Genomic DNA, 14,508 nt, shown 5'->3' on the forward strand with positions numbered 1-14,508 from the left:
CGTCGTTCTTATGTTCTCTTCGGTTATTTTTTGTTGTTTATTCGACACGTTTCGGTGTCTTGTTCTGTCACCTCTCCGTAGTCGTTTTGCCATATTTACGTCACATTCGTCGTCGTCGTCTTTTTGTCATTTTGTTACTCTGTTTTTCGTTACTTTTTTCAACGACTTTTTATCGTTGTTGTCATGTTTTCTGTTGCTGTTTTGGCTTTGTCATTTTGTCGATTTTTTTCGCTTTTTGTTGTATTTTCATCATAACCCTTTGGCACCTTTTCTCGCTGTCCTGTACCTTTGGAAGACAACCCAAACTGCCACAAAAAACGATCGTCTTTAAAACCGTCACAAAGCCAGAAGCTGGCGTACTGAAAAAAAGCAACCAAAACGTTGTTTTCCTCATTGTCGTTTCGTCGTTTTTGTCGTCTTTTTACGCTTTCTGAATTATTTTTTGTCGTGTTTTCTGTTTTTGTTGTTTTTTTTTGACGGCTTTTTGCCATTTTTATCGCTGATTTGGCTTCTTTTCGTCGTCATGCTGTCGGCTTTCTGCCTTCTGTATATTCGTCATATTTTCATCTTGTTTTCGGCATGTTTTGTCATGTTTTTAACGATCTTTAAACGTCTTTTTATCGAGTTTTTTTGTCGGCTTTTCATTGTCTTCAGCATGTAGCTCATGTAGCCGTTTGTTCATTCGTCGTTTTTTCGAACTTCGTTTTCGGCATTTTCTGTTGATTTTTTCGGCGCTTTTTCGGTGTTTTTGTTGCTGCTTTGCAATCTTACAGTCGTCTTTTCTTCCTTTTTCCGTTGTCATCTTTCGGTCGTCTTTTGTTATCGTTTCACCGTTTATTTTGGGGGCCTTTCGTCTGTTTTGCAGTTTTATTGCCGTCCTGTTTGCTATCAAGACAATGAAAAGCTGTCTTTTTACAGTTTTTTCGTCGTTCTTTCATCGTCTTTCTGTCTCTTTTTGAAACTTTTTGATTGTTTGATTTTTTGTCTTTGTTTATCGTCTCTTTTTCGTCATCTCGTTGTTGTCTTTTCGATACCGTTTCGATTATTTTTGGCATATCTTTGTATTCTTCTATTCGTATACGTCGTCTTTTTGTCATCTTTCTGCCATATTTTTGTCGTCTTTTTATGGTCTTTTTGCCACCATTTCACCGTATTTCCGTTGTCTGTTTATCGTTTTTGAAGTCTACTATTGGCATTTTTGTCGCTTTTTCATCGAATTTTGCCGTTTTCGTCGTCTTCTTTATTTAGACACTTTTAAACGTCTTTCTGTCGTGTTTCTTGTTTGCATTGTCGTATTTAAGTAGTGTTTTTTATCGCTGTTTTGGCTTCTTTTCGTCGTCCTTTTGTTGTCCTTCTTCATGTCGTTGTCTTCGTATTGTTGTCATTTCTCTGTCGCATTTTTGTTCTTGCTTTGGGTTGTTTTTGTCGACTTTTTGTTGCTGGTTTGGCGGCCTGTATTGTATTGACACAGTTTTACCCCCATAATATTGGCTAGAAAAACGAACAAAAAACTATAGAACAGTATAAAAATGTGGAGCGTCGCGATCTAGACACGACTTAATTTGAACTTGTGCTCGGACTTGGAATCGGTTGGGATCTGAACTTAAGTTTGGATGTGAACTTGGGCTTTGGATCTAAACTTGAGCTTGGTTCTGAATTGGAGGGTTAGGGCTAGGGCTAGGGCTAGGGCTAGGGCTAGGGCTAGGGCTAGGGCTAGGGCTAGGGCTAGGGCTAGGGCTAGGGCTAGGGCTAGGGCTAGGGCTAGGGCTAGGGCTAGGGCTAGGGCTAGGGCTAGGGCTAGGGCTAGGGCTAGGGCTAGGGCTAGGGCTAGGGCTAGGGCTAGGGCTAGGGCTAGGGCTAGGGCTAGGGCTAGGGCTAGGGCTAGGGCTAGGGCTAGGGCTAGGGCTAGGGCTAGGGCTAGGGCTAGGGCTAGGGCTAGGGCTAGGGCTAGGGCTAGGGCTAGGGCTAGGGCTAGGGCTAGGGCTAGGGCTAGGGCTAGGGCTAGGGCTAGGGCTAGGGCTAGGGCTAGGGCTAGGGCTAGGGCTAGGGCTAGGGCTAGGGCTAGGGCTAGGGCTAGGGCTAGGGCTAGGGCTAGGGCTAGGGCTAGGGCTAGGGCTAGGGCTAGGGCTAGGGCTAGGGCTAGGGCTAGGGCTAGGGCTAGGGCTAGGGCTAGGGCTAGGGCTAGGGCTAGGGCTAGGGCTAGGGCTAGGGCTGGGGCTAGGGCTAGGGCTAGGACTAGGGCTAGGGCTAGGGCTAGGGCTAGGGCTAGGGCTAGGGCTAGGGCTAGGGCTAGGGCTAGGGCTAGGGCTAGGGCTAGGGCTAGGGCTAGGGCTAGGGCTAGGGCTAGGGCTAGGGCTAGGGCTAGGGCTAGGGCTAGGGCTAGGGCTAGGGCTAGGGCTAGGGCTAGGGCTAGGGCTAGGGCTAGGGCTAGGGCTAGGGCTAGGGCTAGGGCTAGGGCTAGGGCTAGGGCTAGGGCTAGGGCTAGGGCTAGGGCTAGGGCTAGGGCTAGGGCTAGGGCTAGGGCTAGGGCTAGGGCTAGGGCTAGGGCAAGGGCTAGGGCTAGGGCTAGGGCTAGGGCTAGGGCTAGGGCTAGGGTTAGGGCTAGGGCTTTGGCGTCGTTTCGCCGTGTTTTCGTTGTCACTCTTGTCCATGTTTTGACAATAAAATTGTTACCTTTTTACTATCTTTTCATCGTTCTTTAATTGTCATTGAGCATGTTTCGTCGACCCTTTGTCGCTGTTTTGGCGTCGTGGTATCGCATTTTTATCTTGTTACCGTCGTATTTTTGTCGCTTTTCGTTGTCTCTTTCTCAACTTCTCATCGTATTTTCATCACTTTTTATTTTTATTGCATTTTCGTCGTCTTCACGGCGTTTCCTCGTTGCCGTTTTTACGTAATCAAGATTTCTATTCGTCGCCTTATTGTTGTGTTCTCTGAAGGCTTAACTGTCCAACCGTTTTCGATTGTCGCGTAAAAAGACTAAAGCCAATTCAAGTAAGTAGAACAAGAATTTTGTAACTGAAAGAAGTTTTCAACAATTTCAGGGAAGTTAATGAAAATCCGTCGATACGTCCTGCTTGATAAATTCGTAGATCTGATCTGACATCACCGGCTCACCATTGCTAAGCATTTTAAAGTCAATTTCCTAGTCTTTCATCATCAAAATTTGTCGTGGAAATATGAAGCGAAAGTCACAAATGAAAGAGCACATATTATGACATTTAGCTCATGCAAACTTCACTAAGCCAATCAGTTCTTATCAGAACTGTTAACATTTGTTATTGAAAAGTTAAATCGACATTTTTGAATCGAAAATCACAGAAACCAATTTATTTTGAAGGTTTTTGCTTCAATAGATTAATAAATATATCAATGAATATAATGCAAAACAGTAACTTGTAAACTTTTGAGCAATTATTAAGCATTGTTTAGTCAAAATAGTTTCATTGGAGAGTTTGATGTGCCCACATCCGGTCGGTCTGTAGGTGCTGCCACTATAATCCTACGTTAACCATGCGGTCGTGCCTTGCACACAACTCAACTAATGTTTTTTTGGTTGCCAACGAATTCTGCAGCGCAGCACGAATCGGCGGAACCGATGGAATGTAAAATAGAAGTGTGCTTCCTCCTCGCTTACTTTGATGCTTTGATGGATACGCTTATGTATGTAGGTATGTGTGCGCGGTTTGCAATTTCAACGATTGTTGCTGTCAAAATGTATCCGTACTACACTAACGGACGGACGGGAACGAAGGGATTCCGTAAACAATCCATCTATTTCGGGAGCAGTTTTTCCTTTCACCATCCATCGTTTACCAGTGGATGGAAAGGGTTCGGGAAAGTCTTCCAAGGACACGTGTGGTACGCGCACTCTAAGGTACGTAGTACAAACAATGTGTGTGCTAAGTGGAGCGTATAAAATGCCGCAAGATGGATTGGCACGGAGTTTCCAAGTGACGTGCGGTTTATCGAGCGTGTGCGTTGAAGAAAATAAAAGTTGAGTGGATTGAAAATGTGGTGACAACGGATTGAATAAGTAGGTCATAGCTCGAACCCCGGAGTGAGGACGGCTTTAATAAATGATCTCCGTAAGTCTGATAAATTTGCACCATTTTAGTCCTAATTTTGGCTTAGGCTAGCGACCCTCCTTTTTGGAATTAGTTGTGCAAACCTTGGGTACTTACCTTGTCCCGGGGGACAGCGGTTGCTGTGGGGGTGCTTCTGCCTTCAGAAAGCGATGCAGATCGGGCGTGGGCCGGGCAACGCTAATGGACGACGACCGCTGCCGGTTGAAGACCGGTGACTTTTGGTGTTTCATAAAATCCTATAAATGGACACAATTTAACAAACTTCAAAGTTTTGGGTCTCTGACTCTGGAACTTAGACTTACTTTGCTGGTGCTGCAACAGCTGCAGCTGTTCAGCTGCAGACACTTCCCGGTTGGGCAGTTGACCATGGTCGTCGTCGGTACGCCGGTGAACGAGGAACAGGAACCACCGAGCGTGCTTTTGTTGATTCCTCCTCCTACTCCTCCGGCAGCGAACATCGATGCAACCGAAGCCGACGGTGAGATGGTGGAGGCGTTTGATCGATGCACCCGCAGGGAATTGTTTCTTCCGTGGTGCGGTGGTTTGCTCGTAGGTTGATGTGGTTGCTGTTGTTGCTGCTGTTGTTGTTGTTGTTGTTGATGATGGCGCATGAAGCAGTAGGAGGTGGTTGTTTTTGTCATCTTCGAGGAGAGATTTTGCTTGCTGCCACTCGAACTCAGCGTGTCTTCCTCGATTTCGTCGCAGTTTTCTGTTAAATAAGAAGAAGGGAAAAGGAGCGGGTGTGAGTGAGAATGATGTTAAAGTGACAATACAATGGAGTCTATCCCAGATGAAATTGCAATGCGCTCCATTGACTAACAACATTGCGCACAGCACGACAGCAGCGGCTCACCGCACGTTGCCATCAATCATTTCATTTTCAATAGAACCGCAAGCAAAGTTCACCGTGAGGGTGGAATGCTTTTTCAAAGGAAAACGGGAAAATCGAGTGCGGCGGAATCAGAAAATTGATTTTTCTATTTACTGGTGATATATTTTGCTTCTGTGCTTTCAAAGGATATGTGCCAGGGTTATCAGCTGTAAGTTTGAACGCTTCGCTTAACTCATTCCGGTCGGGAATTCAATTTAAATTGAACTTTAACACAATTTCGTTGGCAGCACAACGAACATCACGTTTAGGTGAAATTAATGTACATAACCTAACCAATGTGCTTCTGTTGATACTATTGAAGCATGGATTACTGTGACCGTGCGTTCGTTGCATCTGTCAAAAACAAGTGTTTACAATAAACAGGTGTCCACTCGAAAAGTGTTTTATTACGTTTTTCTCCGGTTGAGTTAATTTTTTATAATCTACTTGTTTATACGGCTTAAAAATTCCAAAAGAAAGTGTATTTTGGGCGAGAAATAAAAGGGAATTGGTTGAATTCTAGTGTCAGCAAATCGGATGGTTGTCAATACCAACGCTGGCTACGTCCGGATGCGAATCCTGGTGGCATGGAAAGGAAGATTAGTTTAATATTTGTTGCAACTGAAGATCAAGGAATCCTCTGCATCTTCACAAGCATTTCGGCAAACAAATTGTTGTTAGTGAAAGGGCGGAGCTAGATAAAGATCGATCTTAATGGATAAAGTAATTTGTCGAAAGCTACGCGCGGTTAGAACAGAAACTGAAATTGATTCAAAACCAAATTACGCTTTAGTTGAAACTGAATTAAAATCGAACTGAAACTGTTCTGAAACTGAACTAAAACTGAATTACAACTTAGTTGAAACTGAACTGAAATTGTTCTAAAAATTAATTCAAATGGATCTGAAATTTAACTACAACTAAGCTGAAATTGTACTGAAACGAAGCTATAAAATAACTAAAAATGAACTGAAACCATTCTTAAACTGAATTAAAATGAAGCTGAAACTAATCTGAAACTGGTTTGTAATTGAACTGGAACTGAATTACAACTTAGCTGAAACTGAATTAAAACTGAACTGAAATTGTTCTAAAACTGAAATAATACGAAGCTGAAATTGAACTCAAACGGAGCTGAAACTGAAGTGAAACGAAGCTAAAGTGGCTCCTCAACTAAGCTGAAACTAAACTGACACATCACTAAGGCCGAATTGAAACTAATCGCTAAACAGAAACTGTATTAAAACTACACTGAAACTCAACTGAAAATGAACTACAACTAAGCTAGAACTGAACTGCAACTGAAATGAAATCGTACTGAAACTAAAATAAAACTAAACAGAAACTAAAGCGAAACTGAAACTGAACTGAACCTAAACTGAGCTTGAATTAGAACTTAGTGGAAACCAAAGTAAATTGAAGACCGATACCATTTTGAAACTGAACTAAAATGTAGTTGGAACTGAACTGAAACCAAACTGAAACTATACTGAAACTAAACTGAAGTAAAACCAAACTGGAACGAAATTTAAACCGAACTGGGAGTGAAATAAAACGAAGCTGGAGCAAAAATGAATCCAAATTGGGTTTGCAACTGATTTAACACTGCACTGAAACTGTTCTGAAACTAAACTAAAACTGAATTTATTATTTAACTGAAACTGAACTAAAGCTGAAATAATACGAAGGTGAAACTGAACTCAAATAGAGCTAAAACTGAACTGCAACAAAGTTGAAACTGTTCTGAAACTGAACTGATAAGATGTTGAAAAATGGCTAAAATTTGAACTGAATCAAAACGAAACCAGAAACTGATTTGAAACTGAGTTGTAATGCTAAAATGAATCCAAAATGAAACCGAACTGAAACAGAACAGATGTTGATAAAACAAAGCTGACACTGAATTACAACTAAGTTGAAATTGAACTGAAACGCAATTGAAACCAAACTAAAACCAAGCTGAGACTAGACTAAAATGGAGCTGAAACTGAACTGAAACTAAACCGAAACTGAATTAACACTGCACTGAAACCGTTCTGAAAATGAACCAAATCTGAGTTACTATTTCGATGAAACTGAATTAAAACTGAACTAAAACGAAGCTAAAACTGAACTGCAGCAAAGCTGGTCAGAAACTGAATTAAAACGATGCTGAAAAATAGCTAAAACTGAACTGAAACTGTTGCTGAACCGATTTAAAACGAAGCTAAAACTTAACTGAAACTGAGTTACAACTTAGCTGACACCGAATTAAAATTGAACTGACATTATTCTAAAACTGAAATAAACGAAGTCGCAGCTGAACTCAAACGGAGCTAAACCTTAATTGCAACTAAGCTCAACAAATCAGTGACCCATCAGGCTAGATTTCCTCTCACTCAAGACTAATAGTGCATAAATCGGTTCGGCCATTTCTGAGAAACATTCGACTAATTGATACCTAGTAAAAACACATTTTTATGTACAATTTTTGAACCACTTACTTGGTTCAAATAAAACTCTTCCAAAATTTTAGCGGCAGCAAGACCTTTCATTTAATACTAAAGTTGTTGAAAAAGTCAATATGGCTTGAAATTGGAATGAAAATGGGACAGGAAAGTGGACTTGAAATTGAATTGCTTTAAAATGCGACATTAAATTGCAACTAAAACTGGTCTCCAGGAATGGATTTCATTGGACTTGACGTTGCACGCACATGAAATTGGTGGTCAAGTCAAAATTACAATTAAACTTGACTTAGAATTGAGCCTAAAATGGGACATTAAATTGGATATGAAATTGGACTTAAATTGGACATGGAATTTTACTTGAAACTGACTCGAAATTTGGTCTTTTTTTCTCACGTTTTCTCGTTTTTTCAATCCCATTAGTACGGATTTGGTCACGTTTTTACCCGTGTTCTGGCCCATTTTTTTCACCAGTAACAGCAGGAAACGGACTAGCTCTAGACTCATCTAGATGATCTCACAGATCCAGTATTAGGTAAATATATAATAGCCGAAACAAATCTCAAATCATGTTCCAAACTAAGTGTCAAATCAATTCCCTAAACAAGTAAAAATTCAGAGTCAAAATGTGTTTCAAATCGGGGTCAAAATAATGTCCAAATCGATGTCAAAATAAGTCCCAAATCACGTCTTAAACCAGTCTCAAATTTTGCCCAAAACAAGTTTCAAATCCTATCTCAAACCAGTACTCAAATCTAGTCCCAAAATAAGTTCCAAATCGGGGTTGAAATTGTTTTCTAAGCAAATCAGGTGAGTCAGTAGTCTGTCAGGGGCTAAATCAAGGTCGAAACTAGTCTCTAGGATCAAAATATGTTCCAAGTTAGGGTGGAAATGAACCATAAAACAGGGACAAAAAAGTCCCAAATCCTGTTCCAAGACATGTCCCAAATTAGGCCTAAAGCAGGTCTCAAATCAAGTCTCAAAACAAGCACCATACCACATGTCTCATGTCCTAAAACAATTCTCAAACTCAGTTCCAAGACAGCTCCCAAATCAGGGTCAAAAAGAGATATCAAATCAGGTTGTGTTACGACTTTGTCAGGTCCAATGTAAGTTCTGGGTAGACTGTAAGACTGGGACTGGGACTGGGACTGGGACTGGGACTGGGACTGGGACTGGGACTGGGCTACCTCTTTTAAAATGCACTCGGTCACCTTCGCTGTGAATACATAATAAAACAAACATTGTCGTACAGCGACTTCATTCCCCCAAAGCATCCATTCGAAAAGTTAACAGTTATTCTTCATGAAAGTCAACCCCCGTAGGACCATCGAAACTCGATAGCCAGAAAATAAAAATACCGCACTGCATCTTCACCGGTCGGTCACGGGGCGGTCCAGTCCGGTCTGTCGGTTTCGATTCGAACAAATTTCCAACCCCATGAGCCGTACACGAGTGGACAGATATCACAAGATTAACTACCTACCATTCGGCCGGGCCGGGCCGAACTGGTCGTCCGTCCACGTCCGCGGACGGTCGCAACCGTCACCACCACCGACCGGCGGCAGAAGCGCTGAAAGGTTTGTCACAGTCGCTGATTCTTTTATTCTGTTCGATGCCATCATCCTAAGGGTCGGAGGCAGGCAGACTAAAAATACGGACGAACGAACGGACGGACAGCGTTGCACTAGTAGGCCATGGGGAACAGTAATTTGTTTTCGAAATTCAATTTGACCAATCCAATCAAGCTTCGCCGAGGCGGGGCGGATAGACGTAGCACGGTTATGTGCCGTTTTTGTTTGAGATGGGTTTACGATGAGTTTAGGAGGGCCCCCGTAAATAAATGCGGGAGATGGTTTTAGAATTTGATTTTTTTTTCGGGTAGGCATTTGGCAAAATGGGGGTAACTGGTTGAATTTATTCTATCTTTAAACGTCAATAACAGACAGCTTTTTTTAACAGTGATTCGACAGAAATTCGCAGTCTGTCACTGAACATGTTACCAGCGGGAAATGTGCCATTTACACTCATAATTCATTGGTTTTAATTTATGATTATCTTTCTACTGACAGACGCGAACCGTAAACGAATTCCGGCCTGCCTCTTTGTCATTAGTTTATGAGAAAATTGAAATTAATGAACCGAGGAAAATGAATCTGCTTCTCCAACGAAATGTAACCCTTCAGAATTCCTACAGAACAAATTACTTTTGTTGTTTAACAGTTGTTATCACAGCAAAAGCTTGAATCTACACTGTCTAGATTCATATCTGCCCGAACAGACCGGGCTTTGTTCGCTGCACCATAGCAGAGCACTCATGAGTGAAACAATCCAATTAAATTGTTTCCCAGTTTTTTTTGTTGCTGGTAATCCATTTCACAAAAGTAAATAGATTTCAATTATCGAAAAATAATTGATTTATGAGCTCGCCACGCCGAAAGTAATTCGCAGCAACCCTGATGTGTGCATCAACGCTTGTCACATGATGTTTCCTCGCTAGCTTTCCACCCCTTATCGAAGGATGATTCTGTCAAACCGATACCCGCTGCTGGCTGCTGGTGTAAACAGCTTACTATGATTGTGATTGCCATACAAAGTGAAAAGTTGCGATGAAACCTGTTCGATGGCAAACGAGTTTTAATATTGCACATAAATCCGCTATAATTGAGCACAATTAATTGAGTTATTCAATGAGGTTCATCATTATGAAGTTATGGGCTGAAATCAAACTGAAGGCAATAATTTAATAAAAATAATTAAATTGTCATTTAAAAGCAAATTGATGATTCAGCCGATAGCTTACATTGCTTTTTCCCAGAAAATGTAATAACGCGTTTATACGAGACGATACTCGTAAATTGAGACAAACCCATTTCTTGTGTCCTTCCCTTTATGAGAAACGATATACATCCCTTCTTTCTTTGCTTCCGCCCTAAATGAGCGAGAAAAATTTTAATCTAAAATTCAAACACGTACATACCACAGCATCTAAAAGCACAATTTTCCCAGCACCCAGACTCGGACCCGTGCGTCAGTCGGTCGGTCGGTGGTGGTTGACAGTAAATTAGAAAATTCATTTCATATAAATAACATTTTATCAAAAGCCCTTGCCTCACTCAGCCAAGAAGTCGTTTCATATTTATGGGGCCCGGCCCGGAATCCATTTACCATCGGCGGTTTGTAGGAGTCCTCTATCTTCTAAACGACCGTCGAAATGTCGAAAGTGTTGCCTCATCACGACGAAAGTGATACAAAACAATGTTGCTGGACAGAAAAGTTAGTACTTCACTCACTCACCGCCTGCTTAGTCAATTTGCTCTGGGTTTTTTCGTGGTTGGTTTGTCATAAAAAGTTAGAAAAATATCCAATAACGTAAGTAGCCACCTGGACCAAATTTTACGCAGAAATGCAACGATCATCGTGTGTGGATGCTTCAGAATGTGGGATATTTTTGATGTCGTTAATTGAACGAAACTGTATTGGTTTTGCTATCAGAGGGATTTCGCTGAAAGGAAACAACAGCACAATGTCCGTTGCTATGACGCCAACCGTATCTTCTAGCTTTTCATGGGCGAAAAAGAAGGATGGAGCACCTGGAAGGCCGTTTTCGGACCAATTTCTAAGCAAGAATTTTATAGCTCGTTCGATCAGTAGAGTGGGTCGCAAGTCTATCAGATAAAAAAGTGGTGGAAAGTGGAATAGTTCCTCATTTGGCGAGCAATCGGCACCGCGGACTGAAAAGTGACGCTTTTTTAACTTTTAGGACCATAAATTAGGAGAATTATCAGAAAGAGCGCCTTCATAGAAGCAAATCTCGCTCCACCCTCCTAATCAAACCATCTTGCTGCGGCTTGTTCCTACTGGATTTGATGCAAACACCATCTTCGTAAGTTTCCCGCCAATCCAATCCAATCCAATCCAATCCAATCCAATCCAATCCAATCCAATCCAATCCAATCCAATCCAATCCAATCCAATCCAATCCAATCCAATCCAATCCAATCCAATCCAATCCAATCCAATCCAATCCAATCCAATCCAATCCAATCCAATCCAATCCAATCCAATCCAATCCAATCCAATCCAATCCAATCCAATCCAATCCAATCCAATCCAATCCAATCCAATCCAATCCAATCCAATCCAATCCAATCCAATCCAATCCAATCCAATCCAATCCAATCCAATCCAATCCAATCCAATCCAATCCAATCCAATCCAATCCAATCCAATCCAATCCAATCCAATCCAATCCAATCCAATCCAATCCAATCCAATCCAATCCAATCCAATCCAATCCAATCCAATCCAATCCAATCCAATCCAATCCAATCCAATCCAATCCAATCCAATCCAATCCAATCCAATCCAATCCAATCCAATCCAATCCAATCCAATCCAATCCAATCCAATCCAATCCAATCCAATCCAATCCAATCCAATCCAATCCAATCCAATCCAATCCAATCCAATCCAATCCAATCCAATCCAATCCAATCCAATCCAATCCAATCCAATCCAATCCAATCCAATCCAATCCAATCCAATCCAATCCAATCCAATCCAATCCAATCCAATCCAATCCAATCCAATCCAATCCAATCCAATCCAATCCAATCCAATCCAATCCAATCCAATCCAATCCAATCCAATCCAATCCAATCCAATCCAATCCAATCCAATCCAATCCAATCCAATCCAATCCAATCCAATCCAATCCAATCCAATCCAATCCAATCCAATCCAATCCAATCCAATCCAATCCAATCCAATCCAATCCAATCCAATCCAATCCAATCCAATCCAATCCAATCCAATCCAATCCAATCCAATCCAATCCAATCCAATCCAATCCAATCCAATCCAATCCAATCCAATCCAATCCAATCCAATCCAATCCAATCCAATCCAATCCAATCCAATCCAATCCAATCCAATCCAATCCAATCCAATCCAATCCAATCCAATCCAATCCAATCCAATCCAATCCAATCCAATCCAATCCAATCCAATCCAATCCAATCCAATCCAATCCAATCCAATCCAATCCAATCCAATCCAATCCAATCCAATCCAATCCAATCCAATCCAATCCAATCCAATCCAATCCAATCCAATCCAATCCAATCCAATCCAATCCAATCCAATCCAATCCAATCCAATCCAATCCAATCCAATCCAATCCAATCCAATCCAATCCAATCCAATCCAATCCAATCCAATCCAATCCAATCCAATCCAATCCAATCCAATCCAATCCAATCCAATCCAATCCAATCCAATCCAATCCAATCCAATCCAATCCAATCCAATCCAATCCAATCCAATCCAATCCAATCCAATCCAATCCAATCCAATCCAATCCAATCCAATCCAATCCAATCCAATCCAATCCAATCCAATCCAATCCAATCCAATCCAATCCAATCCAATCCAATCCAATCCAATCCAATCCAATCCAATCCAATCCAATCCAATCCAATCCAATCCAATCCAATCCAATCCAATCCAATCCAATCCAATCCAATCCAATCCAATCCAATCCAATCCAATCCAATCCAATCCAATCCAATCCAATCCAATCCAATCCAATCCAATCCAATCCAATCCAATCCAATCCAATCCAATCCAATCCAATCCAATCCAATCCAATCCAATCCAATCCAATCCAATCCAATCCAATCCAATCCAATCCAATCCAATCCAATCCAATCCAATCCAATCCAATCCAATCCAATCCAATCCAATCCAATCCAATCCAATCCAATCCAATCCAATCCAATCCAATCCAATCCAATCCAATCCAATCCAATCCAATCCAATCCAATCCAATCCAATCCAATCCAATCCAATCCAATCCAATCCAATCCAATCCAATCCAATCCAATCCAATCCAATCCAATCCAATCCAATCCAATCCAATCCAATCCAATCCAATCCAATCCAATCCAATCCAATCCAATCCAATCCAATCCAATCCAATCCAATCCAATCCAATCCAATCCAATCCAATCCAATCCAATCCAATCCAATCCAATCCAATCCAATCCAATCCAATCCAATCCAATCCAATCCAATCCAATCCAATCCAATCCAATCCAATCCAATCCAATCCAATCCAATCCAATCCAATCCAATCCAATCCAATCCAATCCAATCCAATCCAATCCAATCCAATCCAATCCAATCCAATCCAATCCAATCCAATCCAATCCAATCCAATCCAATCCAATCCAATCCAATCCAATCCAATCCAATCCAATCCAATCCAATCCAATCCAATCCAATCCAATCCAATCCAATCCAATCCAATCCAATCCAATCCAATCCAATCCAATCCAATCCAATCCAATCCAATCCAATCCAATCCAATCCAATCCAATCCAATCCAATCCAATCCAATCCAATCCAATCCAATCCAATCCAATCCAATCCAATCCAATCCAATCCAATCCAATCCAATCCAATCCAATCCAATCCAATCCAATCCAATCCAATCCAATCCAATCCAATCCAATCCAATCCAATCCAATCCAATCCAATCCAATCCAATCCAATCCAATCCAATCCAATCCAATCCAATCCAATCCAATCCAATCCAATCCAATCCAATCCAATCCAATCCAATCCAATCCAATCCAATCCAATCCAATCCAATCCAATCCAATCCAATCCAATCCAATCCAATCCAATCCAATCCAATCCAATCCAATCCAATCCAATCCAATCCAATCCAATCCAATCCAATCCAATCCAATCCAATCCAATCCAATCCAATCCAATCCAATCCAATCCAATCCAATCCAATCCAATCCAATCCAATCCAATCCAATCCAATCCAATCCAATCCAATCCAATCCAATCCAATCCAATCCAATCCAATCCAATCCAATCCAATCCAATCCAATCCAATCCAATCCAATCCAATCCAATCCAATCCAATCCAATCCAATCCAATCCAATCCAATCCAATCCAATCCAATCCAATCCAATCCAATCCAATCCAATCCAATCCAATCCAATCCAATCCAATCCAATCCAATCCAATCCAATCCAATCCAATCCAATCCAATCCAATCCAATCCAATCCAATCCAATCCAA

At 41.4% G+C, this 14,508-nt stretch overlaps 1 protein-coding gene across 1 annotated transcript in view; it reads right to left on the bottom strand.

Moving 5' to 3' along the window:
• The window catches only part of LOC128746412 (uncharacterized), a 127,593-nt gene that overhangs the window by 61,992 nt on the left and 51,093 nt on the right, over positions 1-14,508 (bottom strand). The window contains exons 3-4 of the mRNA XM_053843460.1: positions 4,391-4,797; positions 4,185-4,324 (exon numbers count right to left, since the gene is read on the bottom strand). Of these exons, the coding sequence (XP_053699435.1) occupies positions 4,185-4,324; positions 4,391-4,797 (547 nt within the window). The remainder of the gene's footprint in view (positions 1-4,184; positions 4,325-4,390; positions 4,798-14,508) is intronic.

This window comes from Sabethes cyaneus, chromosome 1 (genome assembly GCF_943734655.1).
Source record: "Sabethes cyaneus chromosome 1, idSabCyanKW18_F2, whole genome shotgun sequence".
NCBI lineage: Eukaryota > Metazoa > Arthropoda > Insecta > Diptera > Culicidae > Sabethes > Sabethes cyaneus.